General features: G+C 41.0%; 1 protein-coding gene across 1 annotated transcript in view; it reads right to left on the minus strand.

The window, feature by feature from the left end:
- The window catches only part of COL28A1 (collagen type XXVIII alpha 1 chain), a 162,968-nt gene that overhangs the window by 51,732 nt on the left and 83,984 nt on the right, over positions 1–27,252 (minus strand). The window contains exons 24-27 of the mRNA XM_073898860.1: positions 26,118–26,186; positions 25,931–25,999; positions 13,415–13,483; positions 9,358–9,426 (exon numbers count right to left, since the gene is read on the minus strand). Of these exons, the coding sequence (XP_073754961.1) occupies positions 9,358–9,426; positions 13,415–13,483; positions 25,931–25,999; positions 26,118–26,186 (276 nt within the window). The remainder of the gene's footprint in view (positions 1–9,357; positions 9,427–13,414; positions 13,484–25,930; positions 26,000–26,117; positions 26,187–27,252) is intronic.

Here is a 27,252-nt window from a genome sequence, read left to right on the forward strand (position 1 = left end):
ATGTTGGCGGGGATGTGGAGAAAGGGGAACCCTCCTACACTGTTGGTGGGAATGCAAGCTGGTGCAACCCCTCTGGAAAACAGTATGGAGGTTCCTCAAACAGTTGAAAATAGAGCTACCATACGATCCAGCAATTGCACTACTGGGTATTTACCACAAAGATACAAATGTAGGGATCTGAAGGGGTACGTGCACCCCAATGTTTATAGCAGCAATGTCCACAATAGCTAAACTGTGGAAAGAGCCAAGATGTCCATCGACAGATGAATGGATAAAGAAGAGGTGGTATATATACACAATGGAATAGTATACAGCCATCAAAACGAATGAGATCTTGCCATTTGCAACGACGTGGATGGAACTGGAGGGTGTTATGCTGAGTGAAATAAGTCAATCAGAGAAAGACATGTATCATATGACCTCACTGATATGAGGAATTCTTAATCTCAGGAAACAAACTGAGGGTTGCTGGAGTGGAGTGGTGGGGGGTGGGAGGGATGGGGTGGCTGGGTGATAGACATTGGGGAGGGTATGTGCTATGGTGAGCGCTGTGAATTGTGCAAGACTGATGAATCACGGATCTGTACTTCTGAAACAAATAATGCAATATATGTTAAGAAAAAAAAAAAGAAGAAGATAGCAGGAGGGGAAGAATGAAGCGGAATAACTCGGAGGAGGAGACGAACCATGAGAGACAATGGACTCTGAAAAACAAACTGAGGGTTCTAGAGGGGAGGGGGTTGGGGGGATGGGTTAGCCTGGTGATGGGTATTAAAGAGGGCACATTCTGCATGGAGCACTGGGTGTTATGCACAAACAATGAATCATGGAACACATCAAAAACTAATGATGTAATGTATGGTGATTAACATAACAAAAAATTATTAAAAAAAAGAGTAAAATATATTTTAAGCAGAAAAAAAAAATGAGATAGTCCTATCTGCAACTAGATAAACAAAATTGTTGATAGTAAAAAGCCAGTAATTGTAAAATCCTTAACATGTTTGTAAAAGCACAGAGGGAGTTTCGATTACATACTGGTTGGCCCTCAGTGACTGGTCACAGAGGTTTGCAGTACTAAAGAGTGTGTCCTTCCACCAACCAAGCCGGAAGGGACTCCAGCAGCCTTTGAGTGTGTGCGGGGCAGAGTGGTTATTACAGCCTCACCCCTGCAGCCACCCTTACCAGCCCAGAGCCTGCTGGAATTCCTAGTCATAGGCCTGGCCGCCGATTTCAGAAGGTCACTAAATCCAGTCCCCAGCTTCTGACAGAACTGCACTCAGGGGGAAAGAAATGTTTTTTAATACCTCTCTCTTTTAAAAAATTCAGATTATCAAGAAAAAAGAGCACAAGCCGGGGGAGTGGCAGGCAGAGGGGGAACAGGCTCCCCACTGAGCAAGGAGCCTGATGCGGGACTCGATCCCAGGAGCCTGGGATCTTGACCTGAGCCGAAGGCAGACACTTAACCAACTGAGCCACCCAGGCATCCCGAACACATGGAATATAAAGAATGTAATAGGGCCCTAGTTCTCTCCCTGAGCTCAAAGCCCTGAAGAATAAAGTTACCTCTTTGCTGAAAGGAGAAAAATATATACTAGTAATTTACTTCTAACCAAGCATTGATGGGCGGGAAAAAGATAAAATACCTTTTATAAATGTCCAGCAGTGAAATTCATGTGCTAAAAAGATGGTAGCAGCAAAGTGTTAATTTATCCATGTCCCTCATTCAACTTGGTTTTATATGGACAGTATCTGTTACAAGAATGAAAAGGAATAGATAGATAACATTTACATCTTTATATATTAAATAGATATGAATGGCTGAGTAGGAAAGGAGAGAGAGGGAGGGGGAGGAAGACAAATGGAGAAGGAAAAAGTTGGAACAATTTAAAATGGCAGCATGTTTGCCCTAATTATAAATGATGTACTATGATAACATGAGTACTTTTAGTATATAACTGCTCAAATGAAATCATTCACATAATTTGCAAATATTTGATGATAATTAAAATCTTTTTTTTTTTAATATTCAGCATCAGAACATGGCATTGGACATTGTCTTACCTTTATTACCAAGTGTTTAGTCTTTTGATTTTTCTTTGGAACTGGGGAAACCCTAGTAAAGCTTGGGGCAGGATACATCATTTACTTTGGAAAAAGCGACCTAAAAATTATTTTTTCCTTTGGGGTTCATGGCAGCATAAGGAGTGTGGTGGAAGTCAAGAGGACTTCTGAGATCATTGCTGGCCATTGCACAGGGCTTCCTTCATGGTAAACAGAGAATAAAGATAAACTGGCAATAATGATTCAAGCTCACTAAATTGAGATCCTAAAATCTCCATTCCAGCTCTGCTTTGGGGAATAGGCTATTTACACAGGAAATTTTAATCATGAAATTGAGAAAGGAAAATACCCTACCATATCCTCAGATTCATATTCAGAAATAAAAAAGTAAATAAAACAAACAAAACATCCTTTTCCCTAACTGGCTTGAAGGAATGAAAACCACTTGGCCCAGGAGGAAAATGAAAGCATGAAGCAATAAAGGAGAAATGTAAATAGTGTCAGAGCCAGCTGGGTTAATGAACGCAAACTTTCCCTCACCCATACCACCATGTAAAGAATACCGTGGGCTCATTGCTTTTGGTTTGGGTTTGTAGCCCATATAGTTGTTTTTAATTTGGTTTCAAAAATAATAAAAGGTATAAAGGCATAATACAGGTATAAAAGGATGCCTTCAATGTCTGAAAACTAGCTTTGTGGATTTTGATGGCCAGGATAGATTTTGAGCCACAGCCTTCCCCAGACAGAGGCAATCTGGCAGATGTAATCTCAAAACTCTGAACTATTTCAAGGTACCTCTCATGTGGTTCTGATGACTCCTTTCTGTGTAGAGAAATCATTGTGGGAGTTTGAAAATTACAATACGGGTAAATACTAGGAGCTAAATCAAAGATGGTTTCTGGCACAAGCACACATAAAATCTATGTTATGCTGTTAATTATATTCCTTATTGTTTCAGTTTAAGTTTTAAGGTGTGTTCAGGTTGAATGTAGAGATTGTATTATGACCAAGGCTGGTTTGTTTTTTGGTTTTGATGCTGTTGTTTGTGGTCAGGAAGGAGAAAGAAAACTTTAAGTTGAAACACCAGAAAGTCATCATATTAAAACGTGTGTGTGTGTATATTGCTCTTTTTTTTTTTCCAAAGTGAAGTTGAAAGCTTTTTTTTTTTAAATATATTTTTTAAGGACTTTATTTATTTATTTGTTAGGGGGAGAGAGAGAGAGCACAAGCACGGGGAGCAGCAGACAGAGGGAGAAGCAGGCTCCCAGTAGGGAGCCCAATGTGGGGCTCGATCCCAGGACCCTGGGATCATGACCTGAGCCGAAGGCAGACACTTAACCGACTGAGCTATCCAGGCATCCCTGTATTACTCTTTTAGGAGTACTAACACCATCATACACATATGAGTTTGGAAGACTAGACGTCAATACCTTTCTGCAGGTATTTGCAACTTGGTGTATATTGAATCTACCCCTGACTTTTAGTAGGTCTCATTTTTTCCCTCTTAAGTCAATTTCATTTCAACAAATCTTTTCTATTTGGCCTTCGAGCGGGGGCAATTTTCCATGCAGTAATAGGTCCACTCTAACCAAAAATCTAGTCAAATGGATTCTGGAAACACTTTCAAAGTGATCGGGTATAGGTAGGAGCCAAGCAGAAAGCTGCCAGGTTCTATGTGAGACTTCCACCACGGTATGCTCACATTCTTTCAAGCTTTAGCCTTTCTGGTGAAGGGAGCTCAGAAGATGGTGTAAGTCCTTGCTGCAGTTAAAATGGCGCTGGGCATTTAGAGAACCACAGTTACTCTGATGCAGCTGAAACAAACAGAAATGTACCTAAGAAATGACATTTACCCTAAACATTGAAGCAAGAATCTTACAAAGTTCTGGGTTGTATCCCGAATTTCTGATCAGAGAGCTTTGGAGGGAGAAACCATTTTCTTTCCGGCTGTCCCCATGCTGGGTCTGCAAGCTGGGCTAACTCACCCCCCACCACACCCATGCTGAATCTCAGATGCTGTTGGCATCCTGGGTAACCCCCTAAGACACTGACCCTTCCGTTATTCCTCACGTGAGCCTAATTGCTGGCTCCTCTTTATTCCTCACATCAGCTCTGCCTCCCTGACACCATCTCTCCCGACTTTGGAAACCACGGCTCTGCTACCAGGTTCCAGGTGGCCCTTGTCCTCTCACTCTGGCTTTGTCACAGACAGGAATGAGCTTTTCCTGGTCCTTTCCTTGTTCCGCAAAACCCCAAGCCTCCTCCAGCTCTGTGGCTGGAACTCAGCCTGTCTACTCAAGACAAATTTCTAAATCATCCTCTGGTGCTCCTGATGCTGCATGAAATAAGTAAGAAGATATCAAGGCTCTAAGGTTTTCTTTTGAAGTTAGGATAAAAGGAATGATGAAGCTGAACACAGTCTTTGTAAGCCCAGGTAACAGGGGCCCGCTGTTTTTCAGGTGAGTGACAAAGCATTCTGGAAATTGCCATGGAGACCACTCTTCTGTTCGCTTCTGGAAGCACCAATAGACTTCAGAACAACAAATAACTTTAAGTTTGCCATCCTTCCTAGAAACAGGTTAAATTATGTGTTCCGTTAATGCCAGCTCTTCACCAAACCTCTGGTTCTTCCTGGGCACACAGCTGGACTGCCTTTCCACGACGCTGGTTCCAGCCAGTAAAATGGGGCAGAGGTGACATGTTGTCAACACCCGACCAAGACTTGGGAGAAACAGGTGTGCCTCTTTCACACTCTCCCTGTCTGCTTGCTGGGTATAAGTGGTAAAGAGGCCCAGCACAAGGAGGAAGAATAAATGGAGGATGAAATTCTCTGAAATTCTAAATGAAAGAAAATTGCCCACCAAAAAGGAACACTTACATTGGCCTGTTAAGTGAGCAAAAACCTCAGTTGTGTGTGAGCCATTATTCGTTTTGGTGTTCATTTAGTACTAGAGTCAGGCCTACACTAACTCATGTAACCAGTATTTTATGTTTTAGAGCATTAAATCATTTGAATGCCAGAATTCTGGGCCTTCACCTTAGAAAATACAAGAAGGACTAGTGGAAAGGGAGGGAAGCAGGAAGGAACAATAATGTGAATAACTACAAACATTTACTGCATATGTAACCATGTGCCAAGCCTTGTGTTAAATGTCTCATTTAATTTCATTTATTCCTCATGACAACTTTAGGTAATAGTACTATTATAATCCCCATTACTCAGATATGAAAACTGAGGCCAGGTTATAGTACTCAGGGAGCCATGATTCAAATATGTCAATTCCATAGCCCCAGCTCTGGCTGAGTACTCAGTACTGTGTACTGGACACTTTGTACAATTTTATGTTCATCGTGCCTTGTAAAATAATCTGTCTTATCTCCGTTTTAAAGATGAAGAAGCTGAGGTTCAAGGCTTTATCCAAGCTTACATAAGATTCAGGCCAGGTCTGTGTGGCTCTAAAGCTCATTTTCTTTCCATCATGTCTTAAGATCAGTTATAGCAGGGAGAGGTCATTTGCATTGACTTTACCTCCATTTCTGGGCCCCAGTTGTCTTAGAGGTTAATCCTTTCGCTCTAAGACCATGTGACCACTCTAATCATCACTATCTATGCCACTTTGGAGATACTGGGATTTCTGCCAGATAACATTCACCAGATTCCCCCCAGCATGTCACTGTGGCTATTTTTCACACTGGCTTGGCCTAAATATCCATTAGCCCATCCATAGCCCATCCGCTAGCCCATCTGCTAGCCCAGCCTGACTACAGGGACAGTTCCTTCAGCCAGGGTTGGATCATTCATGTTCAGCCCTAATTGTAGAATGGAAGCCAGTGGCATGGAAGCACATTTTTTAATGAATAAAGGGTTTATGCATAGCAGGAGTTATAGTAAAGCCCAGTCCACAAATCTACCTCAGAAACTCCTAAAGTCAAGGAGTGCCACCAGGAATCTTATTTTTATAAATACCTCTTGATCCTCTGAGAAAAAATACTACAGGAATGTCAGGGCTGAGCAGGACACCAGAACTGACTTCAACAAAGATGTAGAGATGGAAACTGGCCCACCCTCTCATTATATCCCTCCTGGTCCCTGGAAGGGCTAGTTGACAGAGCAAGGAATCCCTAGAGACCCCACCCCATTGCTTCTCCCTCCTGACTTCACTTGGAAGATTACTGGTATATCTATAGTCCACATTTAGGGGAATGGTTAGTATTCACAGTGGGACAAGATGGTGGCACCAAATAACTTCCCGGCCTACACCATGAACCTGAAAGGCCAAGGCCAAGGAGCCATAGTCCCATATTCATCCATTCAATCAATAGACATCTGTAGTTGAGAGCACTAAAGTCGCTGAAAGAGCCAGAGCTTCTCTGCAGTGCAGAGCCTGCTGAGTCACAGGGGGTACTGCAGAGAAACTGCAGGAGACTGCCATGGTACCCAAGGGGAGTGGGCCCATTATGTTTTCATGTTTCCCATGTATGGTCCCAGAGCTTCAGGAGAGGCGGAAAGAGAGGGTTGACAGAAGATCACACCCTTCTGCATGAAGAATCGGGAGAATACGTTGGGGGCAATGGGAAGGGCAGCACCCACATTCTTTGTAGTCATGCACATCCATTCTACAGATGGTAGACAGAGTGAGTCTTTTCTAATACCTGTCTGAAGGATGATCATGTCATCCTTCCCCGACTCTCAATTGCTCTTGGGATTAAGACTACACTCATTACTTTGGCCTACTGTAAGCCCAATTTATTCCATGTGCCTCCCCTCCATACTCTCTGGAGCTCAGAGTGTGGTTATTTTATAGCCTATAAATGCCATGACTAAATTCATGTCTCTTCATTCACTATATTGCACTTAGGTTATTTGCCTGACATAGATGGTGCTCAACCAGTATTGGTGGGTGGGTGGTAGGTTGGTTGATGAGTGACTGCCTGAAGACACAATATTCTAGCAACAAAGTTAGGCAAGTGCTAGAACAAATCACTTCTGTGATTGTAGCCCAAGCCCTATTTTCCCCATGGTTGGGACAGCATGAGAGACAGGGCACAGAGCAGACCCCAGTGTTAAAGGTTAACAGCAACAAGGGCTTCCATCAAAGACTTACCAACAGACATACCAACAGAAGTGTTTTACTAATTCAGATGGGTTTTAGAAAGAGGTGGGAAATAGGTCAGCAATTGAACATAAAATGACATTTCACTCATCTTAAAATGACTCGGAGGAACACCACCAACTAGATTTTTCAGTTCCCTCCCTTTTACAGCGATGGTACAACCCAGGGTCAAGAAAATGAGGTGGCAGTCCTGAGCAAAATAGGCTTGCCCTCTGCCAACAGGATGCCAGGCAATCCAATATGTCAAGAGAGGTTTTATGAGACAGCCTTGGTCAGAGCTCACTGCCAAGTAGGATCCGGTCACAGCTCTCACTGGAAGAAAAGCTCATCTCATTTCTGCTAGCAATGGATATGTGACAGTTTTCATTTTGGTTCTTTCCCTGTCGTGGTAGGCTTCACACAAGAGTCTCCCTTAAGATGGAGTTTGAACATAGCATACCTTGGGGGAGCATAAAAAAAGGACAAGCGGTGAGGGAGGCAGGGCACCTCAGTCAGAGTTGGTGAGGATTAAGTGCAACCTGCAATGCTCCTTGGGGAATAAGGAAGTTTCCACCCCCCTTCCCCTGATAACAGAAAGGACAACGTTGGCACCGGATTTAACGAGGGTGCAATAAGGAACTACCAGCACCTGTGAGCTGAGCTCCTACTGGTGAAAAGACCCACGGTCTAACATGGGTTCATTATCTAAACAGACTCATGCAAAGGCATCTAATAGAGCATTACCATCTTTTAACTGTAGAATTTTACGACTAAGCATGAGAGCGATGTTGTTTACAAGGAAGCAGTTTTTTGTTGTATTTTCCAGTGCTGGTACATCAGCAACATGCTAACTGTTGGGCCTTCCTTTGGATCCTCAGCCCCACAGATGAGCAAGTGTTGCTTAGAAGACCAGCCGTGGAAGCCCTAGAACTGTGTGGTAGAGGGAAAGATTTAACCCATTTTCCATGAGTTTTGCTCTTGACTAAGGTCACTCTCTACACTGGAGTAGGTGGTTTATTTTCAACACAGGATTTTTGCAATTATTATCTCAAGCTCTTACTGTCTCCTACTTACTAAGAAGTTCTATTTGAACAGAACTTTTTTTCTTTTTTTAAAATATTTTATTTATTTATTTGAGAGAGGCAGAGATAGCAAGAGACAACACAAGCAAGCAGGAAGGAGGGGGGAAAGCAGACCCCCCACTACGCAGGGAGCCTGATGCAGGGCTCGATCCCAGGACCCTGGGATCATGACCTGAGCCGAAGGCAGAGGCTTAACCAACTGAGCCACCCAGGTGCCCTAAAAAATTCTATTTGAAAAAGAATTTATTTTGAATGTTTCCACTTTTTAAGAGTCAGTATTATCTAGGGGATGAATTACTCCATTTCGAAGCTTATGCGTGGTAAAAACAATAGAATTTTATTTGGGAGAAAATAGAATGAGAATGAGCCAGTAAAAAAATAGAAATTAAAAATCAATAAATCAACATAGGAGATGTAGAAGAGGAAATTGTTTGAAATTGCATGGCAACCGTTAGATGTCAAATTTTGTCTACCAAGACCTGGGCCACCTTGCTGGATAGGCTTATTGCTGTTGAGACAGGAAGAGCGCAGAATACAGGTAGCTGTGAATTCCAGTAACACAGACTCGGGGCCTAGAGCCAGAGTTCTTATCCTAGATGCTCAGAAGAATCACCTGGGGGCTTTTACCAGTATTGAATACCCACAGTGTTCAAGCACTAGCACCGGTGATTCAGATCTAGTTCTTCTGGGGCAAGTCATCAGTATTATTCATAAAGCTCCTCAGGCGGTTCTACTGTGAGCTAAGACTAGGAAACCCTGGGCTAAGAATGGAAGATACAGGTGAGGAAGGAAGGTGAGAGATGGAGACAGAGACAGGGAGAGAACACACAGCTGGGCATACATTTTCCACTCGGCTCAGAGACCAGCAAGGACAACAAACCCACCATAACCATTCAATGTCTCACTGAGCAATTTACGTAATGTCTGGTGTTCACGAAGCTAATGTACTTAGAGAATTTTTACACTTCTGGACTGTGTCTCTAAGTACGGGAGGTAATTTTAACTGCTAAGCTTATGTTAAATTCATTTCCTAATAGTCACATTTGATATTATCCACAACCTCTTCTCTCATCATTCTGGTGAACTGAGAGGTGACGCAAGCGATCATATCCACTTACTTTAATTCCTTGTAATCCATAGCCAGGGGCACCAGGAGGGCCAGGCAAGCCTTTCTGCCCAATATCTCCCTGTTGGAAGACCAAGAGAAATTGAAGAGAAGTATGAGAAGATTTAGGAAGAAACAATGTATTACTGCTCTTGGCTTCCTTCTTACTTTGGTCTGATCAGGACCTAATCTATGCACCCCATGAAGTTATATCATATCTCATATAAAGCAGTGTTTTCCCCCCAATTTTAAGCCACAGAACCCTCGCAAAACTCTTACGCATAATCCAAATACAAGTAAAAAGGCAAGGCAGAGCTGTTTGGCTTAAGCAGAAGTGTTGGCCTGGTAGCCTTGTCTGCTTGGTCTCCTCTAGCTGCCCCACCACCAACCCCCAGAACACCAGGGGTGTGAAGACCACTCACACATAATTCTGTGTAGCCTCTACTGTGTTTCTCCATTTCCATATGGAGTGCTAGTCACTGGTGTTGCAGCTAAAGATTCAGTGGATCAGTATTGAATTTTTAAGAAAATAGGTAAATGAAGCAAAAAGTACCTCATTTCCCAGTATGTGTTTTCTACAGCATGAGTGAACTCCATGCTTCTTGAGGAAAGACTTCTGTGGTCAAATGAGATTGGAAAGTGTTCTACACCATGTGTGTGCCTCTCCTTGGAGATCCCTCGTGCATACAAGCATACCTTGTTTCCTTGTGCTTCACTATTAGGCTTCCCAGATACTGCTTTTTTACAGACTGAAGGTTCGTGGCCACGCTGTGTTAGTCAAGTCTATCTGTGCCATTTTTCCAACAGCATTTGCTCACTTCCTGTCTCTGTGTCACATTTTGGTAACTCTCACAATATTTCAGGCCTTTTCATTATTATTGTATTTCTTATGGTGATCTCTGATCAGTGATCTTTGATGTTACGATGGTCATTGTTTTAGGGCACCATGAACCGCATCCATTTAAGACAGCAAACTTAATCACAAAGGTTGTATGTGTTTTGATTATTCCAAGAGCGTTTCCCTGTCTCTTTCCCTCCCCTCAGGCCTCCCTATTCCCTGAGACACAACAGTATTGAAATAAGACCAGCTAATAACCCTACAATGTCCTCTAGGTGGTCAAGTGAAAGGAAGAGTCACACATCTCTCACTTTAAATTAAAAGCTAGAAGTGATTAAGCTGAGTGAGGAAGGCATGTCGAAAGCCAACACAGGCCAAAAGTTAGGCCTCTTGAACTGAACAGTTAGCAAAATTGTGAATGCAAAGGAAAAATTCTTGAAGGAAATGAAAAGTGATACTCCGGTGAACTCAAGAAGGATAAGAAAGCAGAACAGCCTTATTGTTGATAAGGAGAATGTTTTAGTGGTCTGGGCAGATGAAACCAGCCATAACTTTCCCTTAAACCAAAGCGTGATCCGGAACAAGGCCCTCACTCTCTTCAATTTTATGAAGGCTGGGAGAGGTGAAGAAGCTGCAGAAGGTTTGAAGCTAGCAGAGTTTAGTTCATGAGGAAGGACATCCTCTCCATAACATAAAAGTACAAGGTGAACAGCAGGTGCTGATGAAGCTGCAGCAAGGTGTCCAGAAGATCTAGCTCAGAGAGTAAATGAAGGTGACTACACTAAACAACAGACTTTCAGCATAGATGAGACAACTTTATATTGGAAGAAGATGCCATCTAGGACTTTCATAGCTGGAGAGAAGTCAGTGGCTGCCTTCAAAGCTTCAAAGGACAGGATGATCGTCCTGTTAGGGGCTGATGCAGCTGGTGACTTTAAGTTGAAGCCAGTGCTCATTTACCAGTTCAAAAATACTGGGCCCTTGAGAATTATGCTAAATCTACTTGGCTTATGTTCTATAAAGAGAACAACAAAGCCTGATGATAGCACATCTGTCCACAATATGGTTTACTGAATATTTTAAACCTTCTGTTGAGACTTACTGCTCAGGAAAAAAAAAAAAAAGATCGTTTTCAAAATATTAACAGTGCACCTGGTCACCCAAGAGCTCTTGGTGGAGAAGGACAACTTGATTATGTTGTTTTCATGGCTGCTAACACAGCATCCATTCTGCAGCTGATGGATCAAGGAGTAATTCCGACTTTCAAGTCTTATTTAAGAAATACATTTTGTAAAAAAAGGTGAAGAATTATTGAAATGACAACAAAGAATTTAGGATATTACATAAACTTAGTTGATAAAGCAGTGGCAGGGTTTGAGAAGAATGACTCCTATTTTCAAAGAAGTTCTATTCTGGGTAAAATACTATCGAATGCGTGCCACAAAGAAATTGTTCGTGAAAAGAAAAGTCAACAAGGTGGCAAACTTCACTGTGGTCTTGTTTTCAGAAACTGCCACAGCCACGCCAACCTCCAACAGCCACCAACTTCATCAGTCAGCAGCCATCAACATAGAGGAAAGACCCTCCAATGGCAAAAAGATGACTACTTGTGGAAAGCTAAGAAGATGGTTAGCATTTTTAGCAATAAAGTATTTTTAATGAAGATGTATTCTTTGGTTTTTTTTTTTTTTTAGACATAATGCTATTGCACCCTTAATAGACTAGAATGTAATGGTAACATAACTTTTATGTGTACTGGGAAACCAAAAAATTCATTGGACTCTCTTTATTGTGGTATTTACTTTATTGTGGTATTCTGGACCTGAACCTAAAATGTCTCCAAGGTATGCCCATAGAAATATATTAAAACCTCTAAGAAGTCCCACAATAGAGAGATTAGTTTAACTTTGTTTATTCCAGAAGTTCCTAATTAACATTTGATGGAACAAGCTTTGGGAAATGTTGGATTAATATAAGTTACTATATAAGTCAGCCTTTTTTTCTTTCCACTACAGAAAAAAAGCTTTATTTTTTCCTAATTGTAAGAGGAACACCCGCTCATTGAAAAAAAAATTAAAGATGACAACGACAAAGAAAAAAATAGACCCTTCTTTCCACCACCCGGTGATAACAACTACTAACATCTTGGGAGTATCTTCATCCATGTAAAGTGATCCACACAGTTAAGAAATCACCTACTGCCAAAATGAAGTCAATGGACAAAAAAAGATAAACTAAGAATCTTGGTAATTCTGGGATCCTCAGTAAAATCTTTGACTCATGGGGCCTTTGCCCTGTCCTCTTTGAATATGAGGCTCTAATTCATCTGTGCATTTTGGTCATGAACATAAGGATTTGAAATTTGAAATGAGTGGCTTACTGACACCCATTTGCCCTATGAACATGCCTGATATTTCTTTACTTCGGTTTTTGAACAAATCAAAGAATTATTTGTTGAACACGTGAATCAACAGTTAAAACAGGGCTTCTCAACCTCTGCACTCTTCTCATCTTGAGCTGGATAGCTCTTTATGATGGGGGCTGTCCTGTGCACTGGAGGATGTTTAGCAGCATCCCTGCCCCCTTCCCACTAGATGGCAGTAGCAATCCTCCCCCCATTGTGACACCCAAAATGATCCAGACATTGCCAAATGTCCCCCTGGGGCACACCAGGGAGGGCAAGATCTCCCTCATTGAAAAACACTGGATTGTAAGAAAGAAAGGATGAATAATCACCAGATTGGAGATGACAAAAGAAAGAGAAATAGAAATGAGAGCAAAGGGAGTTCAAGGAAGTTTCTCTCACCTTCCATGGGGACGATAAATCTAGACCCTTGCCCTGAGGCCCTGACAGAGTGGACTATGCACATCTGACACAATAGACAGATTACTGGGCATTCTGTTAAAAGATCAGCTGAGGTACCTTGACCAGAGTCAAAATGTGTGCTCCTTAATGATGGCACAGCCTCCAAGAAACCTGGAAATATCTTGAGCATTTTGCAACCGCTTTCTTAAGAGACACTTTCCAATTTCTTTTGGGGAAGTAAATGGCTTTATACCCTAAAATGATCTATTTTACTGAAAGCTACATAATATGAGAAAATAAGACTTTTCGTCAGCATTCAAGAAAAAATGTCAACACTAAAATAAACACATGCTGTGAAGTTAATGTTCAATGGGTTGGCACAGATGGTACCTGACCTTCACACAGAGCACAGACTTAAAGACTCACCTTTGGCCCTTGGGTTCCTATGCCCCGAGGCCCAGAGGGGCCTGGGGGGCCTCTGACACCAGGCTCTCCCTGAAAAGACAAAATGAATGACAAGTTACTGATCTAAAACAAAAGACAAAAAAAAATTTTAAGTTGTATAGTTTATATAAAATGTCATATTTCATATTAAAATATTTTATATAAACTTTCATACATAAAATTATATTTTAAAACCCAAACCCTTGAATTTGACTAAGATATTAATTGAGCCCTTTTCTCCCAGATCACTTTCCTATACTTGACAAAGGGAGTGTTACTGCCCTTTGTTTTCATTTCTTATTGCCACTTACATAAGTAATCTTGCAGCCAACTGATATGGGTCCATTTCAAAGCAATCAAGTCAGTTAACTTTTGATAACCTTAAAAGGTACTTTTTGCGGAACTCCCTTCACTGGAATTTGGAAAAGTGCCGCCATTGTGAGTGGAGGGAGAAAGAAGAAACAAGAATAAAAAGAAACCATTGAAAGCTATAACCCCATCCTGAACTAGTTGCTCTTACTGTTTCATGCAACAAAAATTATGCTACTTGGGGTTGAGGATGAGCTTTGAGATACTTCTTCCCTAAAAGCAGTTGCAACTACAGGATAAGTTCTATACAAGCTTTTGAGATCCCCCCCAAAAGTCTTTTGGAACAGGCAAATAGCCCAGGAAAGTGGTGGGGCCTGATTAGGGTAGCTCAGGCCCTGTGCTTAGATCTATCTATGTGAGATGTGAATGATAGGAAGAAGCAGAGAAATGAAAATCTCTTCATTAGCCACCTTTTATGTACCCAGAACTCTACTATGCATGTTCATATAGGTTATTGGATATAATTTAGTACTCACGACAACCCTGTGTTATAGCGATGCCTAAGTCACCTAACGTCTCTGAACCTCAGCACATTCATCAGATACATACGAAATCATACTTAAATTTCCTGGGGAATGACGGTGAAGTTAAGACAAAGAATGTGAGTGTCTCTGTCACAATGTCTATCACAATGTCTAGACACTGTAATAGACACACAATCTATTGTATTGTGACCACATAATACACAATACACAAATCTATTGAACAATGTGTAAACACAGTTCAATAGATTTTGCCCAGAACCATTCGATGTTTAATCAAAAATAATTGTCTTCTTTGCCTGGGTGCTGTGAACCTCACCCCAGATACAATGGCTCGCTCTCTTGTGCCACTGTGCCTATCTAGCTGAGTAGGTACTTGGGAAATATTAATGCCTCACCCCAGCTGGTTTTGGGGTTTTTTTTTTAAGATTTATTTATTTATTTTAGAGAAAGAGAGAGTAGGAGCCGGAGGGGCAGAGGGAGGAGAGAATCTCAAGCAGACTTCATGCTGAGCACAGAGCCCAACGTGGGGCTCGATCCCAGGACGCTGAGATCATGACCTGAGCTGAAACCAAGAGTCAGACGCTTAACCGACTGAGCCACCCAGGAGCCCCCACCCCAGTTGCTTTATTAACGAGGAAATCAAAGTTAGCCGAAGGCCGCACAGCTATTGAAAAGCAAGACTAGGAGGACATGGAGAAGAAGGAACACTCAGAAGTTGCTGGTACAGCCACTTTGGAAAACAGTTTGGCAGTTTCTTAAAAAGTTCCACATCGATTTACTGTATACTAGTAATTTCACTCCTGTACCCAAGGGAAATGAAAACATATGTCCACACAAAGACTTACACATGAATGCTCTTAGTAGAATTATTCATAATAGCTAAAAACTAGAAACAACCTAAATGCCCAGCAACTGATAAATGGATTTACAAAATGTGGTATATTCAGCAATAAAAAGGAACAGACCACAGCGACAAGCTACAACATGGATGAACCTCAAGAGCATTATTCTCAATGAAAGAAGCCAGATCTATGAGACCACATATTTGATTCCATTTGTATGAAATATCCAGAAGAGGCAAATCTATAGAGACAGACAGTAAATCCATGATTGCCTGGGACCAGGAATTGGAATGAGGACAGGATTAACTATAAATGGGCATAAGAGATTTTATTGGGGGGAAGAAAATGTTCTAAAACTGATTTATGGTGAGGCTGTACAACTTGCTAAATTTCCTTTAAAAATCATTGAACTATATACTTGGAGTGGGTGAGTTCTAGGATATATAAAATATGCCTCAAAAAAATTATAAAGGAAAAGAAAAAAAAAAAAAAAGAAAGAAAGAAAGAAATGAAAGCCAGGCTTTGAAGCTAAATCTCCCAAGCTCTTTGCCTGAGGTCCCATTTCATCCATGTTCTGTTAGGAGCTAAATAGCTTCTAGATTGCAACAGTGTAAAAATCATGGATTATAAGAAATGATGAAATTGTTTATCTAGCAAAACAGCCCATCCTTATTTAATTTTACTTTCTACTTATAAATCCTAAAGAGAAAACAAGGCCTTAAAGGAAAAGATTTAAACTTTATTACCAACTTAATTCTTTTAATCTCTAATTTCATAATTACCTATTTCCCTTGAGCCTGCAAGCCACTTTTTTATTCTGGTCTCCTGTCTCCATCTCTTCCAAATAGTACATAGCTGCTTTTGTGACCACAGGTACTAATTATCTCTCTAACACCTCTCTCCTTCTGATTCCCACCTTTGACCCCAAGTTTCTCCCGGCTTAAATGATCACTCCCATCATCAAGAGCTCCAAGTAGAGAACATGACGTGTCCTGTACCCCATATATTTCTGTTGTCTCTCTTTTCTTGAGTCTCTTTACTCAAGGTACACCTTTAGAGGGAGTATCTGTAAGTTCACTGGGGAACAGTTTCCAGCTATACCTGACTGATTCACACACTTGCTGCATTTTGACACCCACCAGCAAAACAGAACCCAGGTAAACATAGTTCAGTAGATTCTAACCAGAACCATTCGATGTTTTGTCAAAAATAATTGTCTTCTTTGCCTGGTTGCTGTGAACCCCACCCCAGATACAATGCCTCCCTCTTGTGTTGTTATTCACCTCTGCTCTTCTGTGGTGAGGTTGGAAGCATAGGGCCACAACCCAATGTGGAGCAATGGAGAGCACACAGCCCCACCTGGAAAGCTTTCTGCTGAGAAAAACAGAACCTGTATCTGAGCAAATCTCTATATCTGACAACCAGAGGATGTAGAAACATGTCAACACCATAAGAATAGCATCGACAAGACCCTCAAGGACAAGGAACTCATCCACACCAAAAGCACAAGGGAAAAACAAAGGATGACTAACCTTTGATTAAAAGAGATTTAAGAAGCATCTCAATCGAATGCAATGTGTGGACATCATTTGGATCCCAATTCAGACAAACCAGCTGTAACAAATTTGTAAGACAAGCTGGTAAATTTAAACACTGGATATTTGATGATACTAAGGAATTATTCATGTTTTTTAATTTTGCTAACGGTATTGCATTTATGTTTTTTAAAAAGAGCTTTTATATTTGAGAGACAAATGCTAAACCTTTATATGGGAGTTGTCTGGGATTTGCTTCAGAGGAATGCAGTGGAAGCGGATGATAGAACAAGATTGACCACATACTGATAATTGTTCAAGTGTGATGGGTAAATGGAAGTTCATTTTACTAGCCTTTCTACTTCTATATACGCTTAATAATTTTCATAATAAAATGTTTTTGATAGATTTTTTTTTAATCCACAAACAACATCCAATAAAAACCTCACCAGTAAAGGTAAGGAAAAGTTCCCGTGATGTCCACCATTGATAAAGAGAAGAATACAAGATTTTAAAGATAGAAAGATGGGCAAAGGATAAAAGCACACAGGTGGATTCAGTATCATTAGAACTTACAGGTCTTTCATGCATTCTTGGCATGTCCCAAATGTTACATGCCTTTTAAAAATTAAGAATACAGAGACAAGGTAGGAGATTTTTTAATTGAGTAATATTTCTTTTAAGAAAGAATTCGACACTTTACAATTCAATTCATGATATTTTTCTTGTGATGATTTTAGTTAAAACTTCCTTCTCAATTAGTATTAATCATACTGATACACACACACACATACACACTGAACCCAGATGGGAAAGCAAGTGGAAAAAACAGTTGAAATAAGTTGTGAGTGAGTGTACTTTAGGCCAGCCTTGTCCATGTTCATTATTGCTACTCATTCTCTCTCTTCCTCAGTTTCCCTAACGCTCATCTCGTAGGAGTGTCTGAGGGCTGAGTGTAGACTTTGTGGACACCTTACTGCCCTTTCCACCCTTGAACGTTGGCCAGTGAACTTTGATAACGTGTTTCTCACATCACCTGTGGTGCTACAGTGTTTTCCTCAAATAAGCCGTCCATCTTTATCCATATAATTGTTGAGGTATAGCCATGTTTTATCTATCCAAATAATCTTTTGTTATCTTTTGACCTAGGTAAATAGAACCTGATATATGCATTTGTTTATCTGATAGACTTTAAACCAAGTCTTAGCTTAACAGATTCTGCAGACGTTACAGTTGGTCCATAACATGGTTTTAGGGTTGTTCCTCGGTGTTTCTATACCATACTTTTTAATAGATGGGAATATCAGGCACTTAATGAGCTATGGAAATCCACAGAGACAGTGTCTCTCTACTATGGTGCGGTCTTGAAGATGTATTATGCCTTTTGTTCCACGGGCCATGTGCCGTAGAAGGTCACAACACCAGGTGAAGTCATACAAGAGGACCATGGTCCAGACTCGCTTCACCATCTGATAGCACCCAGTCTGCCACAACGCAGCACCATGGGTACCTACGAAGCGTGTTCACCATGACACGTTTGGACCTGTGGTTCTATTGTCAGTGGATGGCGTGACAATCACAAATAAAAGGAATTACGACAGGCGCTTGCACGGCGGGACTTAGCTTCCCACGCGGGAGCTGAGAGTTACTGGAGCCTGCAGAGGGAGCCCTTGCATTAGGAGATAATAGACAGCCCTGAAAGCAAATTCTGGAGTTGCCATTTTTTACTATACCCATCAGTTTCATAAGACCACATAGCCTAAATCCTACCCCTACCCTCCACAAAACAAACAAACAAACAAAACTATTTAGATTACCCAGAGCTTCCTCTTGGCCCACAAAAGGAATTCTAGACTTGAGATACTCCTTCCAATTTTTCACAGGAAATGGCCACTTGAGAACTAACTCCCTGCAGTACTTGTATTTGTGAATTTAACAAATGATTCAGTGAAGGTTTTACCTAGACCATAACCTTGCAGAGTGGTTGATTTCAACCCCTTTAACATCATACATAATCTTATGATGGTCCTGGTAATCATTCATTGATTAATATCACAAATTTCACTTTTTAAAAGAAAGGAAAAGAAACCAAACACTATCACATCCATTCCTTTTTTCTCATTGGTAAACCTTTGCTTTGGTTAACATTAAAATTATCATAATTAATAATATAAATAATAATTAACATTTATTAAATTTATTATGTGGCAGGTACTTTTCATTCATTATCCGATCCTATCAACATCAACTTCATTTTATAGCTAAGGAAACTGAGACTTCGAGATAAGGATACATGATTTCCCAGAAACCATGCAGCCAGCAGCAATTCAAACCCAGGTCGGACTCCAGAGCTCATCTCCCTTCTTGGTGTTGGCTGGAGCTAGATGCAAAATGCTAATGTCTCTGTAGACTTCCTTCCACCTACCATTTAATGCAGAGACCATGGGTCTGTGGTTGTGAGAATCCTTTTCCTACATTCAGTCAGTCACGCTCTCTCAAGGAGAAGAAAGCAAGCATCCTCATGACAAGATCCCTGAGAGGCCCTCACCCCTGCACCATGCCTGGCTGTCTAAGGCTGGCCTCTCCATTTCCCCGTCATTGCCACTGCTCAGTTTTGTGGTTGACCCCAATGTTTTACTTAGTCTCATTCCAGATCTTCTAGCTACACCAATTCTTATTTTCTCTGTGTATCCATGCTGCAATATACTTGATTTGGCAGAGTAATGCATGTTGTGATGACCACTACGACGTTAGTGTGTTAGAATTCATTAAAATGTTTTATAGATATTATCCCATTAATTTCTTAGAATAACCCTGTGAGGTGGGCATCATTATTCCAGACCACCGATGAGGAGGCTAAGTCCCAGGGAGAGTAAGTAACTTGCTGAGGTCACACTGCTTGTCAGTAACAGAGGTCCAGGTGGAGCAGTGAAAAGGAAACAATCTATTATGCCTTCTGCGTATTATAAGATTTAAACACAATGTTTGAGAATATAGTGCTCTTCAAGACAAAACAGCCCAGTGCGACTGTCTTCCCCCACCCCCATCACACCCGCAGACAAGGCTTCACCCTTTGTCCTGTGCATGTTAGGTCCCTGCCCCTCGTTGAGAGGATGGTGGCAGCAGGTTACAGTTGTTCTTAAATGGATTTCATGCCTTTCTACCGGTGGGACAATGAAAAGCAACTTGAATTCACTGTGAAAAGAATTAGCTGCTAAAAAATTTTCCAAGGAATAGTACTCAAGATCCTACTAAATGATGAAAACAGGGAATGACTGAGTTTCAAAATAAGTCATAAGTCAAAGTGATGATTAGCAACTGCCTCATGTTGCTTCCTTTCTGGCTTTTAAATAAAATTAAGCTCTAACTATGAAGGCTCCAGCTACCACAAACATAAGCATCACTCTGGAATGGATCCTGTAATAAACTTATGCACTGGTCTAGTAACTCTGCTGAGCCTCCCTGTGGCTGCCAAGATGCCAATGGAAGTTTAGCTTACTGTAAGCTTCTGAATACACAGCCTGATACTGAGAATGTGTATTGGTTGTTGACTGGCCATTGTCATAGCACTCAGTCACCTCTCACTGACACCCTTTAGTGTGAAAAGGGAGACAGGAACAGTTACCAGCACAATTATCAGGGAGATGTGAAAATAATGAAGAAGGTGCTGGAAAACAAGCACTCAAATCATGATAACATCTGCTTTAGCATATTTTCCCAGCTTTAAATTTCAAAATATTTAAAATAATTTCCATCTTCCAATTAATTTCTCTCCTAGAACTTTAATATTCACCCCCAATCAGCAGTGTCTCAAAGTCCATGATAATTTAAAAACTTGCTTTTGGATGGGGTGGGTGAGGTTAGGGGAGGGGGGGATTTGTTGATTGTTTCTTTTCTCAAAATCGACTCATCGAAGATGAACAAAAGATTACTCTGTGCCGAGGTGCTGAGAATCTCAGTGGAGAAGGAGAGTCTTTCTTATTTAGCTGCATTAGGAATTTTGAATATAGAAATACTGATGTTGTTCCTAATGACAGAGAGAAGAGAAGGCTCTCTTGTAATGATATTCAATATAATTTCCCACAGGAGGGGGGAGCGCTCCTCTAGTCTGAATGACTGAAAATAAAAATGTGTGGATGGTGATTTGGGTGGCCAGTGCTAAGAGGATTTAGTGTGTGTTTCCAGGGCTGAAGGGAGAGGAGGTACGTATGTATTGCTGGGGAGAGAAATGCAGAGCTAGGAAAACAGCAAGGAGAGATGAAAGCAGCCTTGAGGGTCACAAGACAGACCAGAATACAGCTGTGATTTTAAAGAACATGCATGGAACTGAATTGGGGAAAAACCTTGAAAAGTCACCTAGTCAAGTTTTCCTGGTCTTGAATGTGACCTTTTCTGAGATATAAATGTCAAGTTGCCTGGCATTTCAACTTGATATGGCTCTGGCTCTAATTAGTCCTGGTTTTGAGCTGATTGTCCTGCCTGTCACAATTTTACAGTCCTATTATGGGAGGTGGGTTTCTTCCACTCCAACTTGGAGTCACAGACCCTTAACGTCACTGTCATGAAGTCTGTATCTGAGGCCAGCCCTCCTTGTCAGAGACTGTTCAAAATGGAGTTTCTTGTCCAGTCCATGTCCACCAATGGAATCCACAAATTCCTAACGCAGTTCTGTGTGAATCGCTCCTCTGTTCTGCCACGGCCTGTTGGTGGTATGCACATATGTGAGCCATTGCAGAGAACAGAGGGGCAATTCAAATGCCGGGAACATTTTTAGAATAATGACACTCGGTGGAATTTCACAGAGCCTTGCATTTTAATTTATGACTATGGGCCACTTTTGTCAAATAAAGCACGTATTTACAATATTCAAACATTTAAAGCTTTTGAAAAATGTTTAACTCTTTTGGGTTTGGGTTTGTGCTTCTTGTTAATGTTTACATAATTTAAGTTTGGATGATGGGAAAGCTAGGCTGGAAAGAGAAACAATCCCACTGTACGCTAAGTGATGCCAAGATATCTGGAGGCTCGACAGCTTTGAAGATGAACATCTGCAGATCAGGGCGAGTCAGTCTCTCTGCTCTAATTTATTCATTCATTGCATTTGCATTCATTCATCCATATTCATAGTCTCCCTCTTACACATGAACATAATATAGTATCAACACCATTTCCACTGTAAAGGGGCAAGGTATTCAGCCTTTCTGCTTCCTGATCTCCTTACCTATAAAATAAGGGAGTAGTTTAAAATGCGATGATATTCTGGAAATATTTAGGTAGTATATAATGTCTATTGACATAGTATACAATAATAATAGCAACAACCCAACATATGCTTTCTGCCCACAGATTTTATTCCAACCACTTGATGGTGAAGAGGTCTCTTGAGGGCTCTAACAGGCAGGTTAGAGCCCCTCTGTGCAAGGACTGGCCCCAGCTCACCTGCTCCAAAGCTTTGGGAAGGAATAGAGTTGAGAGAGGTACATGGCAGGATGCACTTGCCCTTATGGAGCTCAGGAGGCCAAGGATAAACTCTTATCCTCAGAGATGTCAGCAGATCAGTCTCTAGGTCACATGCACCTCATGAGCCTTTGCAGATGAAAATACTGGAGAAAAGAGTCAAGTGGGCTTCTCAAAGGCAGATGAGGGTCACATAATGATTGTCCCCAATCACAAAGGGTCCTTTTCATCTGTAGGGGTTCAGTGAAAAAGTGCAGGCAGCACTAAATAAGATCCTTGAGCTTGCCATCCTCATCAACAAACAAGTCTGGGTCCAGGGAATAGGGTGCTAGATGAGTGCTTCCCACTCATCAAGAAACCAAATCGTTAGTTTCTCTTCCAGGCATGTTTCAAAAGCAGATTTTAAAACTATATCTCCTATCTACTTGGAAGTATAACTTTTATAAGAATTTTAGAAATCTTTCAGAAGCCCTTGTCAAAATTTGGATGCAATTCAAGGTAATTGTATATAGAAGTACTATAACCACTGATGTCATATGGAATTCTTTCACTTGGAAAAAAGCCAGAGAGCACCACAAGGGTGCAAGATGTCAGGGACTGCTTCTGATAGGTTTTGAAACATAGAAGCTTTGATTCTAATGTCTGTGTCATATGCTAAACACATGTGCCCTTAACCAAATAGCACAAAAACGGACCATAAATTGTCAACCTTAATGGTTTCCTCATTTCAAAACACATTTGTTTTGTAAGTTAATGCGCTAAGGCCAATATTTTAAGGTGACTACACAGAGTTTAAATGAAAAACATATCAGATATATATGTCTATACAATTATACACACACACACACACACACACACACAGATGCACTCCCACATACTTACAATTTCTCTGTTCTTTTAAGTCAGAATGAAAGGAGATGAATTTTGCTCGCCTTTGAGACCAGTGTTTTTGCTACCATTGACACCTTTAGGTATTTTGAGGATCTCACCTCCACTTTACCAAACCACAAGGACAAAGTTAGGTGGAATTAAACTTTTCCAAATATCTCTCTTTCTTTACGTGTGTGTGTGTGTGTGTGTGTTTCCAAAAGTTTTCTTCAGAGAAAAAGGCCACATAGAGACTTTAAGACCTCTATCAAAGACGAGAGATGACATTGAAAGTTATTTAAAAGCTGGTGTTTGCTTTTAGAATTTCCTTTATTTTCAAGTTTATGATCCAAGTTCTTTAATTCTAAGACCAGCTCACACGATTTCCAGGATAACACATTTTCCCAGCATCCACAGCAAGAGGTCAAAGAGAAAAAGAAAAGGCAGCTGAGAGTGGGGGGGTGGGAGGGCAGGGAGACAGAGGCAGATCCTAGCCAATATTCTCTCCTCCCTCAGCCAGGAATGAGCTGTCAGCTGCCTCCTCCCCTCAGCCTCCCGTGTGGGCTAACAGAGATAATGAGTCTCCTTTAAGACACATCTCTGGCAACATGTTGGTTGTTTCAAAAAGTAAAATAGGCAGCATAAAATTTTGAAGGAACACATTTTTTCTTGACTTTTCCCCCTAAAACGTATATGATAGCAAATACAGGGGACTTTCAGGGAAAACCAGTATATGGAATTATTTAGTAAATGTTTTAGCTTGTATGTTAAATAACCTGACATAGTAGAATATTCACAAGAAACAAATTTTAAAATGTTCTCTATCTGTAAGTGCCTGCCTTTATTATCATTGCTAAATGTAGAGCAGTAGCATAATAGTATAATTTAATATAATACAATGTATACTTATCTAAAATATAATAACCTACTCAGTGGAAATGTAAATGATCATATTTCCATTAGAATACAGATACATTCCAATATACATTTAATAGGTTTTATCTCATGCCATATATTAAATAAGTTTCTACTTTCCTACCTGAAGGAATATTTACGTAATAACAAAAGATTTTACCTGTGCTCCACTCAGAGCAGCAAACAACAAGGTTCACATAGTGAAATGTCTTCCTACTTTTTTAATTTTAACACTTGACAAATGACTATGCTTTAAAGAAAAAAAAGAACACTTCCATACCCAAGTTCAGTATGGTTTATTGACACTGTCAAGGTGTGTTAGAGGACTGGATTCAGTTCTGAGTCAGACCAAGCCAGAACCTTGATAAAAGTATCGCAGGTGTGGTCCTCCCTAGAGTTTACACAGTACTTTTAGACACAGCCTCTCCCTGGGCTCTCATGATTACGCTAACAGAGACAGGGAGAAGTCAAGCTGTCCTTTACAGACAATATTTAGTGCCATGGGTCTCCCATCTTTTATTGTCCTGAGGAGAAGGCAAAAGGGTCCCCCCTGCCCCATTGTACAGAAGCATCAGCAAGGTGTTGTCTCTCCCACGCGCTGGGGCAGAGACCAAAAAATCAAAACAAGTTGACATTGAATAATTAGAACATCTCTCTCTCATGACCTGGAAGCACTTGAAAAACTAAGTAGATATGTTTCTAAGGACATATTTTCTCTTTAGGGTAATATTGATCATTCATTCACTTTCCATTCATTCAACATGTTATACAGCTCCTATTGGGCGGCATGCTTACTTCTGGTGCCAGGAATTTAGCAGGAATCAAGACAAAGAGCCTGCCTTCAGGAAAACGTACAGTCTCATGGAATACACAGAACAGTAAATGAGCAAGCTGGCTTGAAAAAGTGATACATGCTCTGGAGGACATACACAGGGGGATGTGAGAGTGATGAATGAGGGGAGAGACGATTGTTCTTTGTTTAGGCAGTCAGGCTCAGGTTAGGCAAGATTTGAGCCACAGCCTTAAGAATGAGCCATCTTGACAGAGTCAAGACCCAGAAGCAGGAATGAGCTGAAATAGGGCAGGCCCATGTCGCCGGCAGAAGGTCACTAAGGAGAAGGGGCAAGAGCTACAATCAGCTCGTGAAGGGACTCATAGGCCATAGGAAGTGGTAGGATCTTGTTCTAAGTGCAGAGAGAAGCCATCAGAGTGTTTTTTGAGAAGGAAAGGGATATGATCTGATTCCTGGTTTTAAAAGACAGCTCTGCCTAGCAGGTGAGAGAAGGGCTGAGGTAGAAGAGGGAAGGCCCCTGAAGGGGTTATTTTAATAGCCCAGACAAGTGATGATGGTGGTCTGCCCTGGCAAACCAGAAGGAGAAAAGCGGCTAGAATTAAAATATATTTTGAAGAGAGAACTGACAGCATTTACCAAAAGACTAGACATGGAGGGAGAGGGAAAGGAAGGGGCAAGAATGACTCAGGTCTCCTAGCTTGAGCATGAGTTGGGTGGTGCCATTTATAGGCTTATGAGGTGAAAATTAAAATTAAATTATATTTTGGGCCTTAGGTTAGAGATGTCTGTGAGAAAGCCAAGAGAAGTTATACGGTAAGAAACTAGATGTGTGCAGTCAGAGCTTAGGGGGAAAGAGAAATTTGAAAGGCATCAGCACATGAGTAGTAGTTAAAGCCATGGGGCTGGATGGGATCACCTAGGCGAAGAGAGATCTAGAGGAGGGAGGAGGGCTCTGAACCACACTCTGACTTTGGTACAGAAAACAAAGCAACAAAGGCACGTGAGAGTTGCAACCAGAGAAGCAGGAGAAAATCCACAAAACTAATCCACATGCTCAAACTAGTGAAAGTTCCCCCAGGAGGTCCATAGGTGAAGATAAATAACTATCAGTTCTTTAGACCACCACTCCTCTATTATGTCTGATTAAAAAAAAAAAAAAATTCACCTTTACCAAAGTCACTTACCTATCAGACATCTTCTTAGAAGCTACTATGTTACTTACTTTAAAATCTTACCTTTGCGCCAGTGTCCCCCACTCCACGTAAGCCCATTGGCCCAGGGGGCCCTGGTAGTCCCCGAGGTCCCTGAGATGACATAAGAAGGAAGAGAGTGAGTGTCCTTGTCATGTGCAGCGTTTATCAAGAAAGAAAGAAAGAGGAGGAGGGAGGGAATGAAGGAGATCACAGCGATGTCCACACTTACAGCCACACCAGGATAGCCATCCCCTTTGAGTCCTGGAGCACCCACTGGTCCACGAGGTCCTTGGGCCCCCTGCGTAAATTCAACACCAGGTGACATCACAAGACTAAACAGTGAAACACCTGGCAAAACTTGAGCACAATACCAACTCTCTATGGCAAACGTGCACTTGAGAAGTGCAGAGGAATGATCTGAATAATTTTAGAAGGGAAGTCTACCACCTATGGCAACTTGTTATAAGTCTCTCTTCGTAAGTCTTACCCATTTGCATTTGGTAGGAAGCGTGGAATGAATATAGGGAGTAAATGGGAACCATTACAAAATCCTCTATAGGAAACACATTAATAGGAATTAAAAACGACTGATTACTGATATTCTAATTTTTTTAAGATTTTATTTATTTGACAGAGAGATCACAAGCAGGCAAAGGGGCAGGCAGAGAGAGAGGGGGAAGCAGGCTCCCCGCTGAGCAGGGAGCCCGATGCGGGGCTCGATTCCAGGACCCTGGGATCATGACCTGAGCCGAAGGCAGACACTCAACTGACTGAGCCACCCAGGTGCTCCTGATATTTTAATTTTTAAAATTACACTTTTTTCGTATCATAAATTATAGACAAGTATAAAAATGAGAAATTTTAATATGCAGAGTGTGAGAAGAGAAGGAAAGAATACATAACAAAATCTCAAGTGTAAAATTTTGAATGTCAAGTAAGATAACTATACACTACCCATTGTTAGGTAAGATTTTTATTGTTATGGTACATCTATTGTCCTCTCCAACAAGGCCCAAATTACACAGGGAATAAATAAGCCCCCGTGAAAATTAAAAATAGATTATTTAAAAAAAACAAGTTATAAATAGATAGGACACAGAGTTTGTGATTCATATCTTAAGACCTAGAAAGAAGTCCTAAATATTGCTTTACATGATAACCTTTGGCATCAAAAACTTTAGTAGCTATAATCTGCCTCCTATATAGAAGATAGGGTAGTGTGATTACTGCCTTCTGAATAACAAAATTTTCTGAGATGTGTTAACTCTCCTTGAGATGGAACTCAAAGGCTTTTTTCTTTTTTTAGAGAATGCGAATGGACCGGGAAGCAGAGGGAGAGGGAGAGAGGAGGGAGAGAGAATCTC

This window comes from Callorhinus ursinus, unplaced genomic scaffold, assembly GCF_003265705.2.
Source record: "Callorhinus ursinus isolate GAN/ISIS: 27379988/994484 unplaced genomic scaffold, GSC_fseal_2.0 scaffold12, whole genome shotgun sequence".
Lineage (NCBI taxonomy): Eukaryota > Metazoa > Chordata > Mammalia > Carnivora > Otariidae > Callorhinus > Callorhinus ursinus.